We start from the raw sequence: 22429 nt of genomic DNA, 5'->3' as shown, positions 1-22429 counted from the left end.
ACCCCGACGTCCTATCTGGTCCCCACCCCATGCAATGCAGGAAACTTTTGGCCCAGTCTGGGACTTGAACCCGTGGCCGAGAGAGCAAGAAAAGTCTCGCGCTCTGCAAAGGGAGCCACGTATGAATGAATGGATCTTGATTTGCGTCCGCCGTCGGCCACAGCAATAAAACACCAATACGATATGCAAAGAATAGAAATAAAAAGTCAGTGATATAAAATACATCTTAGGGCTTTGAATTAATGGTCAAATAGTGGATCTTATAGTGATTGCCCCAGCTAAAAGCCTTGCCACCTTTGCCGTCACCTGCTCATCTGGATCTGCCAAGAGAAAGGACCCTTCCTTCCTTCCTTCCTTCCTTCCTTCCTTCCTTCCTTCTCTCTCTCTCTCTCTCTCTCTCCCCCCTTCCTTCCTTCTCTCTCTTTCTCTCTCCTTCCTTCCTTCTTTCCTTCTCTCTCAGTTTCTTCTTCCTTCCTTCCTTCCTTCCTTCTTTCCTTCTCTCTCAGTTTCTTTTTCCTTCCTTCCTTCCTTCCATCCATCCATCCATCTCTCTTTCTCTCTGTGTTTTACTGCCTGTCTTCTTCCTTCCTTCCCTTCCCTTCCCTTCCCTTCCCTTCCTTCCTTCTCCTTCTCCTTCTCTTTCTCTCTCTTGCCCGCTCGCTCTCGCTCTCTTCCTCCCTCCTCTCTTCCCTTTCTCCCTTCTCTCTCTCTCTCCCTTCCTTCCTTCTCTCTTTCTCTCTCTGTTTTTCTGCCTGCCTTCCCGCTGTCTCACTCAGTTCCTTCCTTCCTTCCTTCCTTCCTTCCTTCCTTCCTTCCTTCCTTCTCCTTCTCTTTCTCTCTCTTGCCCACTCGCTCTCACTCTCGCTCTCTTCCTCCCTCCTCTCTTCCCTTCCTCCCTCCTCTCTCTCTCTCCCTTCCTTCCTTCCTTCTCTCTTTCTCTCTGTTTTACTGCCTTCCTTCCTGCCTTCTCTCTCAGTTTCTTTCTTTCTTTCTTTCTTTCCTTCCTTCCCTCCCTCCCTCCCTCCCTTCCTTCTCTCCCTCCCTCTCTCTCTCTCTATCTCTCTCTCCCTTCCTTCCTTCCTTCTCTCTTTCTCTCTCTGTTTTACTGCCTGCCTTCCTGCCTTCTCTCTCAGTTCCTTCCTTCCTTCCTTCCTTCCTTCCTTCCTTCCTTCCTTCCTTCCTTCCTTCCTCTTGCAGCAGTTGGATCCTCAAGTTTCAAATGCCGCCGTTGGGCTATTGTATCGGTCGCGAGGAAGCCGACCTAGCTGGATAGGGTTACCATCAACAATAAGCTTCAGAAATACAATCATGCGCTCTCCTCTGCACACCCAGTTTCCTGGGCTGAGCTCCATATTACATCATAGAAACGTCGAGTTGCAAAGGGACACCAAGTGGTCATCTATCCCAACCCGCTGCAAGGCCCACTCTCAAGGCAGAAATATAAGCAGCCATCCCAGACAGGGATCAAACTTGCAACCTTGGTGTTACCAGCACCACAGTCAAGCCGACAGAGCGACAGTGGGACCTTGGTTCTCAAACGCCTTGGTTCCCAAACAGCAAAATCCCGGAAGTAAGTGTTCTGGTTTTCTAATGTTTTTCAGAAGCCAGACGGCCGACGCGGCTGTCGGCTATTGTTTCCGGGGCGCCTGCGCCAATCAAAAGCCACGCCTCGGTTTCCGAACATTTCGGAAGCCAAACGGACTTCCGGAACGGATTAAGTTTGGCGCTTTTGCCCTTTATTTTGCGTTTTTGTTTTGGAGGCTTTTTCAGTTCATTTCTTTTTGTGACTGTGCAGAACCCAGTTCAGCTACTGATGGATTGGTTGTGTGACTACGGAAATGGACAAAAGCCCCCCAGCCAAACAATGACTATCATTAGTGCAGGTAAAGGGGGGGGGATGTAATTGTAATTTTTATCATCTACAATACTGTCTTATTGGGGGTTGGGCTGGATGACCCCTTAGGGTCCCTTGCAAGTCGGCAATTCTATGACAGATATAGAGCTCAGCCAGGGCCGGATTTAGGTTTGATGTGGCCCTCAGCTCCTGAAGGTAATGGGGCCATTTATATGTCCAGCTGTCCTTTGCCAACAACAAATTGCCGCTGTTTTTTGTGTTGAATATATGCTCTATGGTAATTTATGGACCGCATAGGTATCTCAAGACATTAGCCCATGTTGCCCTGCAACCAGTCCATGCAGAATGTAGGCACCCTATATATAGAAAGGAGCAAAGCAGGGATATTTTAGGGAGCAGGCGGGGCCCATAACTTACATCCTAGGAGCCTACACAACACAAAACACTGTTGCTGTATGTAGGTTTTATTTCATTTGTTTTTTATCTTACATTTTGGAAATGTACATTCAGTGTATTTTTCCCTGTAAATTTTTTTGGGGCCCCCAAGAGAGTGGGGCCCTAAGCTATAGCTTGTTTAGCTTATACGTAAATCCGGCACTGATCTCAGCCCAGGAAGCCGGCCGGGCGAAGGGGAACGAACGATTGTGTTTCCAAGGCTGTCGTTGGCCAGGGCGACGGGTAACCCTACCCGGCTGGTTCGCTTTCCTCGCGGCCGATACAATGGCAAAACGGCGTCTGAAATGTGAACCTCCTATTATGAGCGGACGGCAGGCTGACGGGAGATGCTTCCAGGAGCCTCGCTGAGGCCACCCAGTGCCCAAAAGCGGACCGCGGGTTCGGCGTTTGCCGGCGGGACCTGGACACAGCGAGGATGGAGCCTCTGCAACAGGAAATGTAAGTTTTCTCCTGTCCGGTGTTTGCATGAAACTGGTGTTAGAAATTAGCCAGTAGCCAGGCGCGTTTTGCAACAGAGTCGAGTTGCGGCAGAACATCTCAGTTCCTTCAGCTCTCTCCAGCTAAGCTACTCAGTCCCTTAAGCCAAGAAAGGGTATTCTCTATAAGATTGAATATCAATATATGTATCAAGACTTTGAGATTAGACCACTGAAGGAGCCCGGAAAACTATCTTCAGAGCATGCTACCTGCAAGAAACAGGTGCAAAATGCCGGCACCCTGTCTCTATCTACAACTCCATCCCCTCCAACGTTTCTCCCCTGAAAATAGGGACGTCCTATTCCATCCCCTCCAATGTTTCTCCCCTGAAAATAGGGACGTCCTATTCCATCCCCTCCAACGTTTCTCCCCTGAAAATAGGGACCTCCCATTCCATCCCCTCCAACGTTTCTCCCCTGAAAATAGGGGCGTCCCATTCCATCCCCTCCAAAGTTTCTCCCGTGAAAATAGGGATGTCCTATTGCATCCCCTCCAATGTTTCTCCCCTGAAAACAGGGACGTCCTATTCCATCCCCTCCAACGTTCCTTCCGTAAAAGAGGGATGTTCCGGGATCGACTCAGAAACCGGGGTGGCTTCTGGCAATCCGGGACTGTCCCTGGAAAACCAGGATGCTTGGAATCCCTGCTAGCTCTGACTGACCTCTCTCTCTCTCCCCCAGGACACCCCAGTCTCTTCCGGAGCCCGAAGGCTCTGTGGAGGTGGCCGAGGTGCGGTCAGAGGTCCAGTTCCTCCTCTCGGGCCGCGGGAGCCCCAAGATGGACTGCATCGTCTGCTACTGCTCCTACGACCTGTCTGGCCGCCTTCCCCGGCGCCTCTACTGCGGCCACACCTTTTGCCAGGCCTGCATCCGGCGACTCCACGTCGTGGCCAATGAGCAGCGCTGGATCCCTTGTCCGCAGTGCCGCCAGAGCACGCCGGCTCCCCGCGGAGGGGTCACCATGCTCGACCTGGATCTCGCGGCCTTCCTGGCGGTCAAGTCGGAGAAGGACCACCCTCGGGCCGTGGCCAAGCCAGAGATGGAGACGGCCTCCAAGTCGCCCGCCAAGGACCAGCCCGTCACCCAACAACCCGCAGGCCTGTGCCACGAGGCAGTGGTGCGGCCGTACTTGCCGCAAAACAACTGCTGCGCCGGCTGCCTCTGCTGCGGGACCACGGCAGATTTCCAGAGCTAACCAGGCGTTGACCGGGCCCCCTAAATGCCCCACATCCTCCTCAAAGGGATAGCAGAGGCTAGCTGCCTGCTGCAAGCGCCGCTCGCCTTCCAGCCCGTATTGTCCGAGAGCTGCGTATTAACAAAAATTATTTCTGCTATTTTCATCGATGGATTTCAGATCTCGCGCTCCATGCCCAGTAAGCCGACGGAGGCGTGTAAGAAGGTTCCTTAAAACGGTTTGGAATGCAAGCAGGAGGTTTTTTCCAGCATGTGGTGCCATTGTGGGAAAGAGAGGGCGTTTTGGGAGACGATATACGACGAGATGGAAAAGGTGTGATGATCCCCAAAACGCCCCAAGTTTTTCCTTTTCGTTCCAAGAGATTGTTGTTGTTGTTGAGTTGTTTAGTCGTGGAAGACTGGACTAAATATACGAACTATTTGAAAAGTAATTGTAATGAACGGATTACGCTAGTAGGACTGCAATAAGTTTTGTAAGGAGGATTATCTGAAACATTGCAAGAAAGACTATGAGGAGAATTATTTTGTTGTTGTTGTTTAGTCGTTTAGTCGTGTCCGACTCTTCGTGACCCCCTGGACCAGAGCACGCCAGGCACTCCTGTCTTCCACTGCCTCCCGCAGTTTGGTCAAACTCATGCTGGTAGCTTCGAGAACACTGTCCCACCATCTCGTCCTCTGTCGTCCCCTTCTCCTTGCGCCCTCCATCTTTCCCAACATCAGGGTCTTTTCCAGGGAGTCTTCTCTTCTCATGGGGTGGCCAAAGTCTTGGAGCCTCAGCTTCAGGATCTGTCCTTCCAGTGAGCACTCAGGGCTGATTTCCTTCCGAATGGAGAGGTTTGTTCTTCTTGCAGTCCATGGGACTCTCAAGAGTCTCCTCCAGCACCAGAATTCAAAAGCATCAATTCTTTGGCCATCAGCCTTCTTGATGGTCCAGCTCTCACTTCCATACATCACTACTGGGAAAACCAGAGCTTTAACTATACGGACCTTTGTTGGCAAGGTGATGCCTCTGCTCTGTCGGAAAGGTGATGTCCCAAGAGATATGCGGCCACAAAGAACGGACTTTCCCAGAAAGTTCGGGTACGAGAAGAAGATGAGGGATAGCTCTGCTCCAAGGTCCCTGCAGAGGTCGTTTTCCAGCACAAACCGGGGACATTAATTTATTTTGTATGCCTGGGGGGGGGGCTTGCCAGGATACTGAGACCCACCTGGGTCCGTTTGCAGGATTGCACCAAGGTCAACGTTTTCTGGGCAAAAGTATATTTTTTCAGATCTCTCGGATAACTGGGCAAAAACCATCCACCCCTCCTTTTCGTCCGCATCTTTGGAATTTGTATGTTTTATTACTGACGCCTATATAACAAGGAACCAGTTTTGCATCCGGCCAGGACTTGAAAACTGCCAAATTTTGGATGACCTCAGCCGGGCAGATTCCTCGCTACTTCCCAAAGCTGAGACTTGTCGAAAAAGTCTTTTGTCTGCGGAGACCAAACAGCCGCTTCGGAGGGAAATCAGCTAGTCGGAGACCCCAAAATGGATTTCCTGGAGTCTACTCAGCAAATTTAGGAACTGGAATTTGAGCCCTGCCCAAGTCCACTATGTCAGAGCGAGACAGGACTGGGGTTCAAATTTCCAGGTCTCCATTTGGTTTGGTTTTCTCAACACCCGCTGGGTTCCTGCCTGCCATCTCTGGGCTTCCAATACATTGATCCCGACGGACCGAGCAGCTCTGTCTTTTGTATGACGGCATTTCGTTAGCAACCGTGAGGACAGAGATTTCTGCACAAAAGCGGGTTGGACTAGATGACCCCAGGGTCCCCTTCTAGGACTCAAGCGGTCGCTTAACTTACGGACTTCTGAGGACGCTCTTGACGGACTCTGCCTGGCCAAAGATGAGACGCGGTTTGGAGAAAGAAGTTGAATTTTTTAAATTTTTATTATTATAGTAAAACCAGAGTAGAATGAGTTTTTGCGAAGTTTGCTCCCATTAAACAGGGTTTAAACTGCTTTGGTGTGTTTCGTAGCATGGGTTTAACTCCCTAATCCTATCCTGCCTGCTGTAACCACTGCTCCTTACTGCCCAAACCAGCCGTTCTCCTCCCTCTCCCAAGCCCAAATCCTTTAACTGCCCTGTCACCTGTCTGTCACGCTCCACCCTCAGCCAATCGGCACGCAGCACACCCCAAAGGCCCCGCCCACTGGACTCCACCTTACCTTAAACCCCACAGATATCTCTTTGGGTACCACTTTGGCGTATGTGTCTTAATATGCAAACCCTACACAAGTCGTGTTAACAACGGCAAGCACCACACACACACAAACACACAGAAAGCAGCCTTTTACTGGGAAGTTTTTAAAGTTTGGCATTTTATTGTGTTTTTATATGTGCTGCAAGCCGCCCAGGCTAAACATGCCCAGCTCCCTTAGCCGTTCCTCATAAGGCATCGTTTCCAGGCCTTTGACCATTTTGGTTGCCCTCCTCTGGACACGTTCCAGTTTGTCAGTGTCCTTCTTGAACTGGGGTGCCCAGAACTCATAGCTCGATTCTCGCTTGATCTTTATGATTATTATTGACCTTGGGATAAAGCAACCAGCCTCTTCAAATCCAAGGAGACGAGGAAATGCAGTTTGTCTATGTGCGAATAATAATAATAATAATAATAATAATAATAATAATAATAATAATAATAATAATAATAATAATTTATTATTTATACCCCGCCCATCTGGATGAGTTTCCCCAGCCACTCTGGGCGGCTCCCAATCGGGTTTTTTAATCGAGTTTTAAAAACAAAACCGCTTCTTCGCTGGCACGGGAAGGAGGGTGGAGAATTTGGGGAAAAGAATTTGGGAAATTGTGGCTGCCTCGTTAGGTACAAATGAGGTCTTGGAGGCGATCTCGTGGGGACGGAGCGTGCAAGTAGATTTGTGAAAAGGAGCCAAACTTTCCCAAGGTGTGGGGGGGGGGGAGCCACATAAACAAGGAGGGATGGTCTTTTGAAAAGTCCTATGTACAAGTAAAAAAAAAATGTTTCTGAGACAGAGACGACGCAGACGAACGCGCATGGGATCCATCAGGTGGGCAGACGGCCTACAAAGCAGGGTGGATGAAAATCAACAGGTTTTTTTAAAAAATAAATAAATTCAAAAATGGATTTTCCCCATTTAAATTGGATTTTTAAAAATTTAAATAGCTTTTCATAGCTCTATGGCCCCCACAACCCCTTTGCTACCTCTGAGACCCCTCTACTTTTTTCATAGTTCTGTGGACCCCACTACCCCTTTCCTACCTGTGAGACCCCTCTACCCTTTTCATAGCTCTGAGGACCCCACTACCCCTTTCCTACCTGTGAGACCCCTCTACCCTTTTCATAGCTCTGTGGCCCCTCTGTCCCTATTCTACCCCTGTGACACCTCTACCCTTTTCATAGCTCTGTGGCTCCTCTACCCCTTTCCTGCCTCTGAGACCCCTCTACCCTTTTCATAGCTCTGTGGCTCCTCTACCCCTTTCCTACCCCTGAGACCCCACTACACTTTTCATAGCTCTGTGGCTCCTCTACCCCTTTCCTACCTCTGAGACCCCTCTACCCTTTTCATAGCTCTGTGGCCCCTTTCCTACCTCTGAGACCCCTCTATACTTTTCATAGCTCTGTGGCCCCTCTGTCCCTATTCTACCCCTGTGACCCCTCTACCCTTTTCATAGCTCTGTGGCCCCTTTCCTACCTCTGAGACCCCTCTACACTTTTCATAGCTCTGTAGCCCCTTTCCTACCTCTGAGACGCCTCTACCCTTTTCATAGCTCTGTGGCTTCTTTAGCTACCTCTGAGACGCCTCTACCCTTTTCATAGCTCTGTGGCCCCTTTCCTACCTCTGAGACCCCTCTACCCTTTTCATAGCTCTGTGGCCCCTCTACCCCTAGTCTACCTCTGAGACCCCTCTATACTTTTCATAGCTCTGTGGCCCTTTTCCTACCTCAGACCCCTCTACACTTTTCATAGCTCTGTGGGCACTCTACCCCATTCTACCTCTGAGACCCCTCTACACTTTTCATAGCTCTGTGGCCCCTTTCCTACCTCTGAGACCCCTCTACACTTTTCATAGCTCTGTGGGCACTCTACCCCATTCTACCTCTGAGACCCCTCTACAATTTTCATAGCTCTGTGGTCTCATAGGCGATAAAGCTATGAAAAGCGCAGAGGGGTCTCAGAGGTAGGAACATAGAGAAGCCACAGAGCTATGAAAAGTGTAGAGGTGTCACAGGGGTAGGAAAGGGGCCACAGAGCTATGAAAAGTGCAGAGGGGTCTCAGAGGTAGGAAAATAGAGAAGCCACAGAGCTATGAAAAGTGTAGAGGTGTCACAGGGGTAGGAAAGGGGCCACAGAGCTATGAAAAGGGTAGAGGGGTCTCAGAGGTAGGAAAGGGGCCACAGAGCTATGAAAAGGGTAGAGGGGTCACAGGGGTAGAATAGGGACAGAGGGGCCACAGAGCTATGAAAAGGGTAGAGGCGTCTCAGAGGTAGATAGAGAAGCCACAGAGCTATGAAAAGGGTAGAGGCGTCTCAGAGGTAGGAAAGGGGCTACAGAGCTATGAAAAGGGTAGAGGGGTCACAGGGGTAGGAAAGGGGCCACAGAGCTATGAAAAGGGTAGAGGGGCCTCAGAGGTAGGAAAGGGGCCACAGAGCTATGAAAAGGGTAGAGGGGTCACAGGGGTAGAATAGGGACAGAGGGGCCACAGAGCTATGAAAAGTATAGAGGGGTCTCAGAGGTAGGAAAGGGGTTGTGGGGGGCCACAGAGCTATGAAAAGGGTAGAGGGGTCTCAGAGGTAGGAAAGGGGCCACAGAGCTATGAAAAGGGTAGAGGGGTCTCAGAGGTAGAATGGGGTAGAGTGCCCACAGAGCTATGAAAAGAGTAGAGGGGTCTCAGAGGTAGGAAAGGGGCCACAGAGCTATGAAAAGTATAGAGGGGTCTCAGAGGTAGACTAGGGGTAGAGGGGCCACAGAGCTATGAAAAGTGTAGAGGGGTCTCAGAGGTAGACTAGGGGTAGAGGGGCCACAGAGCTATGAAAAGCGTAGAGGGGTCTCAGGGGTAGACTGGGGTAGAGGGGCCACAGAGCTATGAAAAGCGTAGAGGGGTCTCAGGGGTAGGAAAGGGGCCACAGAGCTATGAAAAGGGTAGAGGGGTCTCAGAGGTAGGAAAGGGGCCACAGAGCTATGAAAAGGGTAGAGGGGCCTCAGATGTAGAAAAGGGGTAGAGGGGCCACAGAGCTATGAAAAGCGTAGAGGGGTCTCAGAGGCATGAAAGGGGTAGAGGAGCCACAGAGTTATGAAAAGGTTAGAGGGGTCTCAGAGATAGGAAAGGGGTAGAGGGGCCACAGAGCTATGAAAAGCATAGAGGGGTCTCATAGGTAGAGGAGCCAAAGAGCTATGAAAAGGGTGGAGGCGTCTCAGAGGCAGGAAAGGGGTAGAGGGGTCTCAGAGGTAGAAAGGGGGCAGAGGGGCCACAGAGCTATGAAAAGGGTAGAGGGGTCTCAGAGGTAGAAAGGGGGCAGAGGGGCCACAGAGCTATGAAAAGGGTAGAGGGGTCTCAGAGGTAGAATAGGGGTAGAGAGGCCACAGAGCTAGGAAAGGGATAGAGGAGTCTCAGAGGTAGTAAAGGGATAGTGGGGGCCACAGAGCTAAGAAAAGTGTAGAGGGGCCACAGAGCTCTACCCCTTTCCTACCTCTGATACCCCCTACCCTTTTCCTACCTCCATCCTCCCTTACAGCCCTTTCCCTTCCCAGAACCCATCACTATTTACCTCCGAAATTGAAATTGCCTCCCCTGTAGCTCAAGACCACCCCCCAAAGCATCATATGTATATCAAAGTCATTGTTGAACTGAAATACAATTAAGAAGAAGTGTATTAACAGTGAAATAATTATTCAGCTCTAACTTAAAGGGATTTTTTTTTATTCACAACAAACTTAACAATGCAAACACCTTGGCATTTGGCAATGACAAAAGATCCTTTAGAAACACAATTTACAAAGACTCATCATCTGGTCTCTAGAAACTTGCTATAACATGAAATAGGTGCGAACATATGAAGCAAACTACTAATAATGATAAATAGCAGAATGTAGGCACCCTATATATAGAAAGGAGCAAACCAGGGATATTTTAGGGAGCAGGCGGGGCCCATGACTTACATCACAGGAGCCGACACAACACAAAACACTATTGCTGGATGTAGGTTTTATTTCATTTCTTATCTTATATTTTGGAAATGTACAGCCAGGTTGTTGTTTTCCTTTAATTTTTTTGGGGGCCCCCAAGAGAGTGGGGCCCGAAGCTAGAGTTTGTTTAGCTTAGACGTAAATCCGACACTGATCACTGCCTGAATATCCTCTCTTTAGCGCTCGCAAAGAACAATTGCAAAGACCTGGATACTCCGTAGCTTATTGCAACTTGTGGGGAGACCTCTGAGACCCCAATTCACCCCATGGACTTTGCTATCTGTCCCCAGGTGACACCCCCCGTTCTCATAGCTTTCAAAGTTTCCCTTTTTTTAAGGGAACTTCCCTTATTCCGAATAGGATTCCTCGCAAGAAAACGTTGACAGCTATGGCCATTCTTGCCTGCGTTGTCCTTGAACCCCAATGATGACCTAGTACAGAAGCGAATTTTCAAATCCATTGCCCCGTCCACTTCCCCCTCTGGTTCCGCCCATTGCTAGTGTGTGGCCCTCGGAAGCTTGCGCAGGTGGAGAAAGCGGCCCTCGGCTGCCAAACAGCCCCCTCGCCTCCCTCTCCGGCAAAACCCTTTCCCACCCCTTCCTTGCCCCCATCCTGAGTGTCTCATAGGGTGTTTTCAGAGCAGCAACAGCAGGGAAACCACCCCAGGCGACTTGAGCGAGCAAGCCCAGCCGCGCGGAGAGCGAGAAAAAGGAAAAGCGAACGCGGCATGGCTTGCTTTTGCTCCTGCAAAAGACCCGTCGGGTCGGGGACACCACAGAGAAGGCCCTACATCCCCGAAGAGACAAACCGCATCTCGACGTTGGCGCCGGGCTCACATCTGCCCACCCGGCGCTTGGCAGCGAAGGGGAAGACTTTGCGGAAAGCCCTCTGGAAACTGGCGCCCATGAAGGCGTAGACGATGGGGTTGAGGGAGGAGCTGGCGTACGACATGCAATGAGCCCAGATTTTCAGCTTGTAGGTGTAATAGTTGCGGCGGAAACCGGCGCCGAAGGCTTGGGCGAGAATCAGAAGCTGCATTGGGCCCCAGCAGATGGCGAAGAGGACGACGATGGCGCCCACCATCCGCGATATCTTGCCCCGCATGGCTTCCGAGCGCTCAGCCAGCTGCCGGACCTGGGAGGAGTCAAGAAGGGGACTTGCAATCAGATCGGCTTGGCCTCTGCAGTCTCGGCTCTGCTGCCCGTGGAGGTCAGTTCTGTGTCTGCCAGCTCCATCTGGTACACAGGATGAGACCCTCCCTGCCCACAGACTGTCTCACCAGAGTGGTGCATGCTCTGGTTATCTCCCGCTTGGACTACTGCCATGCGCTCTCCGTGGGGCTGCCTTTGAAGGTGACCCGGAAACTGCAACTAATCCAGAATGTGGCAGCCAGACTGGGGACTGGGAGCGGCTGCCAGGACCACATAACACCGGTCCTAAAAGATCTACGTTGACTCCCAGACATTTCCAAGCATAATTCAAAGTGTTGGTGCTGACCTTGAAAGCCCTAAATGGCCCAGTAGACCTGAAGAAGCGTCTCCACCCCAGACACCGGGGTCCTCCTCCCAAGGGCCTTCTGGCGGTTCCCTCCCTGCGAGAAGCCAAGTTACACGGAACCAGGCAGAGGGCCTTCTCGGTGGTGGCGCCCGCCTGTGGAACGCCCTCCCATCAGATGTCAAGGAGAGAATGAACTACCAAACTTTTAGAAGACACCTGAATGCAACCCTGTTTAGGGAAATTTTTAATGTTTGATGTTTTGTTGTGTTTTTAATATCCATCTGGTACGCAGGCTGAGACCCTTCCTGCCCGTAGACTGTCTGGCCAGAGTGGTGCATGCTCTGGTTATCTCCTGCTTGGACTACTGCCATGCGCTCTCCGTGGGGCTCCATTTGAAGGTGATCCAGAAACTGCAACTAATCCAGAATGTGGCAGCCAGACTGGGGACTGGGAGTGGAGACCATATTACACCGGTCCTGAAAGACCTACGTTGGCTCCCAGACATTTCCAAGCATAATTCAAAGTGTTGGTGCTGACCTTTCAAGCCCTAAATGGCCCAGTATACCTGAAGGAGCGTCTCCACCCCAGACACTGGGGTCCATCTCCGAGGGCCTTCTGGTGGTTCCCTCCCTGCGGGAAGCAAAGTTACAGGGAACCAGGCACAGGGCTTTCTCGGTGGTGGCGCCCACCCTAAACCAAAGGTTGGCAAGGCTTACCAGGCATGGGCTGGATCACTCCCATAGAGATCCTTCATGGGCTGGGCCGGCGCAGCACAACGCCAGAAATCACGTCTGCGCATGCCCAGATGCTGAAAATCGCACCTGCGACGAAGCGATTTTCGGTTTCTGGGCATGTACAGAAGCGATTTCTGGCACCGCAAACATAAAGATCAGGCTTACTAGCCGCTTTGCTTCTCAACATTCTCTGCTTGGCCTCTGCTATTTTCTCCTACCAATAGAAAACCCACTTAAGGACTCTAGACGCGCTCAGATACCCCATAAGGGAAAAAGGAGCAGTTTTTTTCTTATAACAAAAGCATGCAAAGATGTCCTCTATTTCCTAAATAACTCGTAGGAAAAATCTGCCTAGTCCAGCCTCACGTTTCTCACATTGCATAACCAGATATTACATCTGGAGATTGCAGAAACTACAAGCGAAAGAGTTTTGGAGTCTGAGCTCGCTTACTTTCCTCTTCCCTCCTCATTCCTCTTTCCTTTTGTGCTGTCTGCTTGACCTCTGTTATTTTCACCTACCGATAGGGAACCAACTTAAGGACTCTATAGGGGCTTTTGGATACCCCATAAGGGGAAAGGAGTGGAGTTTTCCCTTATAACATTTTGATAATAAACCTGATTTGCAAGCGGTGGTAGTGGAATAATTTCGACGGCGACTGTAAGATTGTCGTGCGATTGATACCTGGTTCTCGGAGGTCTCCACCGTGGGGCGTCCCATCTGGTACATCATGGCGGTGTAGCAAAGGAGAATGATCAACAAGGGGAGCAGGTAAACCACGAGGAAATTGTATAGGATGAAGGCCCTCTCGTGAGTGGCGGAGGGGAAAGTCTCACTGCAGTAGATCCGGGGACCAAACCAGTAGCCTTCGGTCAGCTGGTTGTAGACCAAAACCGGAGTGGAGACGGCGAAGGAACCTGCGGGCAGAAAGGCCAGGGTCCCAAATTCACCCAGCGGTTCTGAAGTCTCGGACAGAACCGGCTCGGACCCTAGGTCAAGTGGGGCAGCTTCCTCCAGCAAAGGATGTTCTGCTAGAATTTGCGGAGAAGCAAAATGGACTTCCTGGTCCGCTAAGGTGCAATGGGCAATCTATACGGAAGATCGATTGTATACAGCGGCACCTTGGTTCTCAAACGCCTTAGTACTCAACTTGGAACCCAAACACTGCAAACCCGGAAGGAAGTGTTCCGGTTTGCGAACTTTTCCTGGAAGCTGAACGTGCTTCGTTTTGAGTGTCACGCTTCTTTTTTGAGTGTTACAACAAGGTCTGTCTGGTTTTGCTATATACAGTGGTACCTCGGGTTACATGCGCTTCAGGTTACAGACTCTGCTAACCCAGAAATAGTGCTTCAGGTTAAGAACTTTGCTTCAGGATGAGAACAGAAATCGTGCTCTGGTGGCGTGGCAGCAGCAGGAGGCCCCATTAGCTAAAGTGGTGCTTCAGGTTAAGATCAATTTCAGGTTAAGAACAGACCTCCGGAATGAATTAAGTACTTAACCTGAGGTACCACTGTAGTTGTTTTTGTGACTGTATGCAACCCAGTTCAGCTACCGATGGATGGATTGCAAGTGTGACTGCGGTGCATTGTTCATCGCTTTCGTTTTATGGGTCCGTGGTCTCGTTAGATAGCAAAATTCGTGTTAAATTGCTGTTTTAGGGGTTGTTTTTAAAAGTCTGCAACGGATTACAATGGAAACCCGGGTTACAGACGCTTACAGACGCTTCAGGTTACAAACTCCACTAACCCAAAAATAGTCCCTCGGGTTAAGAACTTTGCTTCAGGATGAGAACAGAAATCGTGTGGCGGCAGCTGGAGACCCCATTCGCTAAAGTGGTGCTTCAGGTTAAGAACAGTTTCAGGTTAAGAACGGACCTCCAGAACGAACTCGAGGTACCACTGTAATCCATTCTGGTACCTTGGTTCTCAAATTTAATCCGTTCCAGAATTTTGCCCCGCAGGAGATGGGTGGCGAGGGTGCTGGCCAAAGTTCAGGCCGAGGCGAACGTGCAGGGACTTCCCTTTTGTGGAAACCGAGGGGTCCTCCATGCTATGCCCGCCCCCCTACTCACCGACCCAGATGCTGGCGCTGACTGTGGCCGCCACGAGGGGGGTGCGTTGCTGCAGGGCCCGGAGGGGAAAGACGGTCACGTACCAACGGTCAACACTCATAGCGGTCAAGGTGATGCATGTGGCTTGCACAGAGACCTGTGAAGCCAAAAAGACAGGGTGGGATGCTCATTACAGTGGAACCTTGGTTCCCAAACGCCTCGATTCCCAAAAATCAGAATTGGCTTTGACAGCCCGTCTCCATCAAGGGACCCTTAAGTCCGCTATCAGTCAGAGAAAGATTAGACGGTGCAAGGACGTTGCTTGCCCAGAGCTGCAAAGATGATGATGATGATGATGATGATGATGATGATGATTAATTTATTTATACCCCACCCTCCGCAGCCAAGACCGGGCTCAGGGCAGCTGTTAGATTACCTACGAGGGCAGACTAGCAAATGAAATTATTGGACTATATTTGGGGGGGGGGGGATGAATGAATTCGTATGCACCACAAATAACCCAGAGATGCATTTTAAATAAAAGGGCACATTCTACTAATGTAAAAACATGCTGATTCCCAGACCCTCCGCGGCCCTGATTGAGAAGACGATTGGGCCAGATCCGGCCCCCGGGCCTTAGTTTGCCTATCCATGGTTTAAAGGTTTTTGGGGGGCAGATCGCCCCTGCAAGCAGTCGCAAACTCACCTGTTGGATGTAATTGACAAATTTGCACATAAACTCCCCAAAAATCCAGCCCGGGAGAGGATAAAGGACAGCCGTGAACGGGACACAGCAGATCAGGAAAATGATATCCGTGACGGCCAGGTTTGCTGTTTGGACAAAGGGCACAATTTGGAAAAAGTTTAGAAGAAGAAGAAGAAAAGATAAACTGAAGGGAGCAACTTCCCTGTAAGGAAAGCGTGGAGGTTTTTTATCATTTAAAGGAAAAGCATGAAATTATGTCGAAAGTGACTAGAGGAAATTTTTCCTCCCTTTCAGAAATGGCTAGCTTAACTGGTAGAATAAGGGACGGATCTATACACAGGGGGTGGGGGAAGAAACGCCATAAATAAGTCAGAAATCAAATCGTCATAACAAAAGAAAAAAACCGCTATGGAAAAACCACATAGAATTTTTTATTTACTCTCCTGTGCCCTCTGGTGTTGCATGTTTATAACGCTGGTTTTTTTAAACAAAAAATCTAATGTAGCTGAGTCCTGGAAGAAAGTCTTTAAAGAAGATTTTTTTGGGGGGACGGTGGAACATTTGAAAAAATTATTGTCAGCGACTTGAAACGTTAGCAGGGCGAGAATAAATTTAGGGGCAAAATAATCCACAGAGGGGAAATGGGAAGAGGAAGAATAAGGAATAATTAGAATATGCGGCAGTAAAGGGAAAATGGAAATGAACCATGGAAGGGGGAAGGGAAGTTGATGCTTGGTTTGTTTTCGTTTGAAAATGATTAAATTTTTATATAAGTTTTTCTCCCTTTCTAATAACACCAGGAATCGTGGGCCCTATCCTATAAGTGTGGGATGTGAAACACAAGAGCGGTCAAGTACAACATTCCTAGAGTGATCATGCTTAGACATGGGGAGGGATGTTTCTCCAGCCAGCAGGTAAACTTCCCTTCTGGGCTGGGACAGACTTCCTCTACATGTGACTAGAGGTGGGTGTGGCCTCACCTGTGCAGGTAATGACAAAAGCACAGGGCAGGGCAGCCATCTCTCTCTCTTTCACCACATGCATCAAAGACACAACATCTACTGAGCGAAAGACGCCCTCTTGGCTCCCAGCCCAGAGAGGACAAAGGGACTGTCTTCTTAAAAGATAGATTCCAAGTGTATGTTACTTCATTAAGCTAAGTCTGCCTTCTGGGATCTGATTGTGAACAGAATGTGAGTAAACTCTTTTTAGACTTTTGTAAAAGACTGTGTCGTCTCTTCTGTTTTATGAGGGAATAAGGGGAAATTACAGTGGTGCCTCGCAAGACGAAAAGAATCTGTTCTGCGATTCTCTTCATCTAGCGGTTTTTTCGTCTTGCAAAGCAAGCCCATTGACGGATTAGCGCTATTAGCGGCTTTTAGCGGCTTATCTGCTGATCGGATCAGCTGATAAGCGGCTTAGCGGCTTAGAAAAAGGGGGGAGGGGGGGAAACCCGCAGGAACTCGCAAGACATTGTCTTCTTGCGAAGCAAGCCCATAGGAGATTAGTTTTGCGAAGCACCTCCAAAACGGAAAACTCTTTCGTCTAGCGGGTTTTCCGTCTTGCGAGGCATTCGTCTTGCAGGGCACCACTGTACCAGAATAGTTATCATAGAGGCTTAAGCGAGCCTGAGCAAACGCTGCCGTTGCAAACTTAAAATAAAGGGGAATGTATTACTCTGCTGAAATTGGGGGACTTGTTAACACAAGTTGGATAAGGATATAATCAGACAATATATCCTCTCTCCTGCATCCCTGAACATTCCCACAATAAGAACATCCCAAAAGAGCGTAAGAACTGCCTGGCCCAACTTGGCCAGCACTTTTTCTCCCAGCGGCCGACCAGATGCTTTTTGGAAACCTGCAATCAGGATTTGAACCCAGGACATTACTGCTCCTGACCGTGGATGCAGAGCAGAGTGGTCCTGGCTAGCAGCAAACAGAACAGGCACCAGCTAGTAGCCCTAGCAGCTTTGACCCTCCTTCCCACCCACCCAGATGCCTCCATTATTCTCACCAAACTCACCAATGTAGAAATTGGTCGCCGTCCTCATCTGCTTCTGCTTGGCGAGGACGTAGATCACGAGGGAGTTGCCCGCCAAACCCACCACCATCAGGACGGCGAAGAAGAGGGGCACCAGCCACGCGTCCACCAAGCGCGGCGGGCTCCGGGGCTCCGAGACATTGGCGCACCACAGCCCTGTGGTGCAGACCGAGCTGTTCGGGAACAGGAAGGAATCGTTGAAGTCGGAGACGGAGGAGCCCACTAGCATGGCTCTGCTTTTTGTCGAGAGCAGCCTCTGCCGGCCAGGAGCACCGAATTGGGGCTTGGGACGTCCTTTGGCAAGAGTTTTCAGCACCTCGGAGAACTCAGCAAGCGAGAGAGATGTTGCGCCGCTCCTCAAATGGGGATCTATGAAACTCTGACGGACTCAGGGCTGAGGGACACTGAATTGGGGCTTAGGACGTCCAGTGACAAGAGTTTTCAGCACTTCGGACAGCTCACCAAGCGAGAGAGAAGTTGTGCCGCTCCTCAAATGGGAATCCAGGAAACTCTGGCAGACTCAGGGCTGAGGGACACCGAATTGGGGCTTGGGACGTCCAGTGGCATGAGTTTTCAGCACCGCAGACAGCTCACCAAGTGAGAGAGATGTTGCGCCGCTCCTCAAATAGGGATCTAGGAAACTCTCGCAGACTCAGGGGCTGAGGGACACGTTGGGGATCTTGTCCTGGCTTGGCGTCATCCTAAGAGGAGCCAATCCTGTGACAGTTACGACTCTCTCCTCCCCTGAAGTCTCAGAAGGAGACCTGCGTCTCTCTTACTCCAGAGTCCTTCTTGCACATTATTTGCAGTGTCCTCTGCTTCTCAGGTTCCTTGCAGAATGCAGCGTGCTCTCCTGAAACTCACTGAGGACCAGGAACACACCAGGGACCAGTTCTCGGGCACAAAGGTGGCATCCATCAGCAACACATGCCATCAAACGGGCACGCTCCTTTCAGAGTAGAGGGCTCTTATTCCGACGCAGAGGAAATCTTGGGACGCAGGAATGGTGCTCCCATCTGAATGGGTTGCCGGCCCAACCATCCAGCCACCTGGGACCACCGCGCAGCTCCGAAAGGACCCAGGCGTCCTGCGAGTTGGAAAAAGCCAGGAGGAAAGAAGGGCTGATCGGTTTTAAGTGGCAGAGCGATTGCTCCCCTCCTGCTCTTTGCAAAAGCAGAATTTCTCCTCTCGGGTCTCCAAGCAGGGGATTGGCTGATTGTTCTATATTTTTTCCTCTCTCTTTCTTCACCTGGGGAGGGGGAGATCTTGCTACCAGGCAACCCCCTGGGAGAGGACTCGATTGGTGGGCTAATTCAGCAGGCATGGAAGGCATGAAATTATTATGCCACGTGCAGATAGAGAGAAAGAGATGGAAGGCACATTTCATTTTGCTCTTCGTTCCGGCTTTGCAGACAAAGCGCACCAGATTCAGGAAAATCCACGTGCCGATTTTCCCCCCCAGAGTAAACTCTATTTATTTATAGATAATTTTTATTAATTTAACATATAAATTATAGTACAAACCACAAAATTTCGCCACCTATACAATCTTTTTTTGGGACTTCCATCAGCACCTCTGATGATCCACCGTTTTAACCACTTCTTATGCATGTCTTAACTTCATATTGCCTTTAATTATCATAGGTAATCATCCTCCCCTATATCTATTTTTGCAATCGTTCCAATAATTCTCCTCACAAAACTCCTTGCAAACCTACAAACGTGTTCTGATCATCACAATTACTTTTCAAATAGTCTGTAAATTTACGCCAGTCTTCTGAGAATCTCTGGTCCCGCAGATTTCGAATCCTTCCTGTTAGTTTATCTAATTCTGCAGAGTCCATTAATTTCATCCTCCATTCTTCTTTCGTCGGTAATTCTTCTTGCTTCCATTTTTGTGCCAATAATATTCTTGCTGCTGTTGTTGCGTACAAAAACAACTTACATTCTCTTCTGTTTATATCACTTTTAATTCCACGTGCCGATTAATGACTTTTTGCCCAAGTTTGAAAGCAAGCCCAAATTCGCGAAAATGAAGCCCCGCACGTTCTCTGTTTTCGACGTAAACGGGCAAATCCCTCTTGGCGTTTAGATTCAAAGCCAGATGGGAAAAGCTCTCTCTGCGGCAGTCAAGTTTCATTCAAGTTCGCTGCCATAGAAGCAGAAAGCACATCTGCGAAAAACGCAGGAAGAAATGGCGTCGGCCCAAGACAGGGGCAAACCCAAGGTCTCAAACAGAAGAAGATTTAAACTATTTGTTTAGTTTTGAGCAGCTCTTAATATTTAGCACGGTTGTGATTCCGAAAGGCCTTCCTTGATATGTGTAGCTGAATGCAAAGGAAGCTAATAACCTCATCTGCACAATGTATTTACAATCAGAGTTATGCCCAGGGCCAGATTTTTGTTTGATGCGGCCCTCAGCTCCTGAAGGTAATGGGGCCCTTTATATGTCCAGCTGTCCTTTGTCCACAACAAATGGTCGCTGTTTTTTGTGTTGAATATATGCTATATGGTCATTTATGGACCTCATAGGTATCTCAAGCCATTATGGATCATTTCCCAATATTCATTTACCCCTTTCCGTCTCATCTCTTGCCCTTGTCTGTGTTCACAGCGGGAAATATTCATGAAATATTCTTTCCACAAGGGCCAACACTGATGCCGAAATCCAGCATCGTATGATCTCTGCGAGTGTGGCTTTCTCCTGATTGAAGCACAGAGTTTTTGAGGACCGGGACATTCCCAGGGAAACCAAAATGCTTGTTTACAAAGCTATTGTACTACCAACCTTACTCTATGCTTGTGAAACTTGGACCACTTATAAATGCCACCTCCAACTCCTCAGAAGATTCCATCAACGGCGTCTCCAAAACATTTTACTCATCACTTGGGTAGACAGGTGAACTAATGCCAGTGTACTGGAAGAAGCAAAGATCACCAGTGTCGAAGCGACAATTCTTCAACATCAACTTCGTTGGACTGGTCATGTTGTACGGATGCCTGATTATCGCCTTCCAAAGCGACTCCTCTATTCCGAACTTCAAAACGGAAAGTGTAATGTTGGTGGTCAACAAAAGAGGTTCAAAGACTCTCACAAGGCAAATCTTTAAAAATGTAGTATAAACACCAACAACTGGGAAACACTGGCCTGCGAGCGCTCCAGTTGGAGAACAGCCTTGACCAAAGGTGTTGTGGGCTTTGAAGACGCTCGAACTCAGGACAAGAGGGAGAAACGTGCTAAGAGGAAGGCATGCTTGGCAAACCCTCGCCATGATCAACTCCCACCCAGAAACCAATGTCCCCACTGTGGAAGGACGTGGGGATCCAGAATTGGCCTCCACAGTCACTTATGGACTCACTGTTAAAACACGTGTTTATGGAAGTCAATTTTACTCGGCTATGAGGGGTCGCCAAAGGATAAAGCACTGAATCATTCTCAGCCAACGCAGCTTTCTGCCTAAACACCGTGAAGTGTTTGCTGCTTCCAGGTGCTTGAAAAACGCTTCAACTTTTGTCTCGGGTGCACACTGACCCGAAGGGAAGAGAGGGCATGCGAGACCAGCACTTACGCAGAGCGCTAAGTGGCAAAACACAGCCAGAATTGACTCTCTCCCTCGCTCCCAAAGTGGTTGAAAATTGGAGCATCATCGCGTGAAGGTCTTTGTTCCGAGAAAACGAAAACACCGGATAATTTATTTCGCCGCTGCCAGGAAAAAAGCTTAGCATCTGTGCTCCAAAGGTGCCAATTTTAGTACGTATCTCTGTTTTCCATTCCTCGCCCCCCCCCAACTTTAAATCTCCACGTTTGCACGAAGACGTCCTCGTGAAAACTCGGGAACGTTAGGCCTGTGGCCTCTCTTAGCTTTTAAAGCAGAGGTTGGAAGGGGGGCTTAGCTGAATTCCCCACATTACAAGACAAAAGACAATCTTCACTCGCAAATTTCTGTTGCAGATTGCCTCTTACCAGTGTTTTTCTGGCGGTCTTTGGCTAAGCGCCTCGGCAATTTCTAAAGCATGGGTAGGCAAACTAAGGCCCGGGGGCCGGATCTGGTCCAGTCGCCTTCTCAATCCGGCCCGCGGACGGCCCAGGAATCTGCATGTTTTTACATGAGTAGAATGTGTCCTTTTATTTAAAATGCATCTCTGGGTTATTTGTGGGGCATAGGAATTCGTTCATTTTTCCTCCCAAAACATAGTCCAGCCCCCCACAAGGTCTGAGGGACAGTGGACCGGCCCCCTGCTGAAAAAGTCTGCTGACCCCTGTAATCTAAAGTCTTTCTCGCACACAGCTTTGCATTGGGGAATCCAGCAAATGGAAAAACAAGAGAGATGGAAAAGTTAGAGGAAGAGAATGTACCTTTTATAATATGCGCTCTCCGTAGGGCTGCCTTTGAAGGTGACCCGGAAACTGCAATTAACCCAGAATGTGGCAGCCAGACTGGGGACTGGGAGCGGCCGCCGAGATCATATAACACCGGTCCTGAAAGACCTACATTGGCTCCCAGTCTGTTTCTGAGCACACTTTGAATTAAGTGTTGGTGCTGACCTTGAAAGCCCTAAACGGCCCATTAGACCTGAAAGTGCGTCTCCACCCTGGACACCAGGGTCCATCTCCTGAGGGCCTTCTGGCGGTTCCCTCCCTGCGAGAAGCGAGGTTACAGGGCCTTCTTGGTGGTGGCGCCCTCCCACCAGATGTCAAGGAAATAAACAATCTGACTATATAGTAATCGATGGACCTAATAGGTATCTCAAGCCTTTGCCCATAACAAAATATGTAGTGTACCCAAGTCATTGTTCAACCGAAATACAATTAAGAAGTATTTTAATAGGTAAAGGGACCCCTGACCATTAGGTCCAGTCGTGGCCGACTCTGGGGTTGCGCCGCTCATCTCGCTTTACTGGCCAACGGAGCCGGCGTACAGCTTCCGGGTCATGTGGCCAGCATGACCAAGCGGCCTCTGGCGAACCAGAGCAGCGCACGGAAACACCGTTTACCTTCCCGCCGGAGTGGTACCTTTTTATCTACTTGCACTTTGACGTTCTTTCGAACTGCTAGGTTGGCAGGAGCAGGGATTGAGCAATGGGAGCTCACCCCGTCATGGGGATTTGAACCTCCGACCTTCTGATCGGCAAGTCCTAGGCTCTGTGGTTTAACCCACAGTGAAATACAATTAAGAAGAAGTATATTCATAGTGAAATAATTAT

At 49.5% G+C, this 22429-nt stretch overlaps 2 protein-coding genes across 5 annotated transcripts; one reads left to right on the top strand and one right to left on the bottom strand.

Annotated features, from left to right (window-relative positions):
- Window positions 1-1158: 1158 nt before the first annotated feature.
- On the bottom strand, window positions 1159-21852 carry KISS1R (KISS1 receptor). 4 transcript variants are annotated; one of them, XR_014003647.1, is made up of 7 exons: window positions 17877-21852; window positions 17207-17743; window positions 15182-15306; window positions 14497-14632; window positions 13110-13342; window positions 10348-11330; window positions 1160-2452 (listed from the first exon to the last, which is right to left on the bottom strand). XR_014003647.1 is itself a non-coding variant. In XM_081177964.1 (5 exons), exons 1-5 carry the CDS (start codon window positions 17451-17453, stop codon window positions 10983-10985), a joined length of 1089 nt encoding a protein of 362 aa, XP_081034090.1. In that variant the 5' UTR covers window positions 17454-21852; the 3' UTR covers window positions 9943-10982. The 4 variants fall into 4 exon arrangements, 1 of the variants encoding a protein (XP_081034090.1); XR_014003648.1 differs by having other exon boundaries at window positions 17207-17611; XR_014003646.1 differs by having other exon boundaries at window positions 1159-2267; window positions 10187-11330; window positions 17207-21852.
- LOC308577708 (RING finger protein 224-like) lies at window positions 2445-5165 on the top strand. Its single transcript, XM_081178128.1, has 2 exons — window positions 2445-2749; window positions 3469-5165. The coding sequence occupies exons 1-2, from the start codon at window positions 2727-2729 to the stop codon at window positions 3980-3982; spliced, it is 537 nt and encodes a 178-aa protein (XP_081034254.1). The 5' UTR covers window positions 2445-2726; the 3' UTR covers window positions 3983-5165.
- Window positions 21853-22429: the final 577 nt, after the last annotated feature.

This window comes from Podarcis bocagei, assembly GCF_964188305.1.
Source record: "Podarcis bocagei genome assembly, chromosome: 18".
NCBI classification, from domain to species: Eukaryota; Metazoa; Chordata; class Lepidosauria; order Squamata; family Lacertidae; genus Podarcis; species Podarcis bocagei.
The sequence above is the reverse complement of the archived record's forward strand: the minus strand, read 5'-3'. Positions and strand labels throughout refer to the sequence as shown.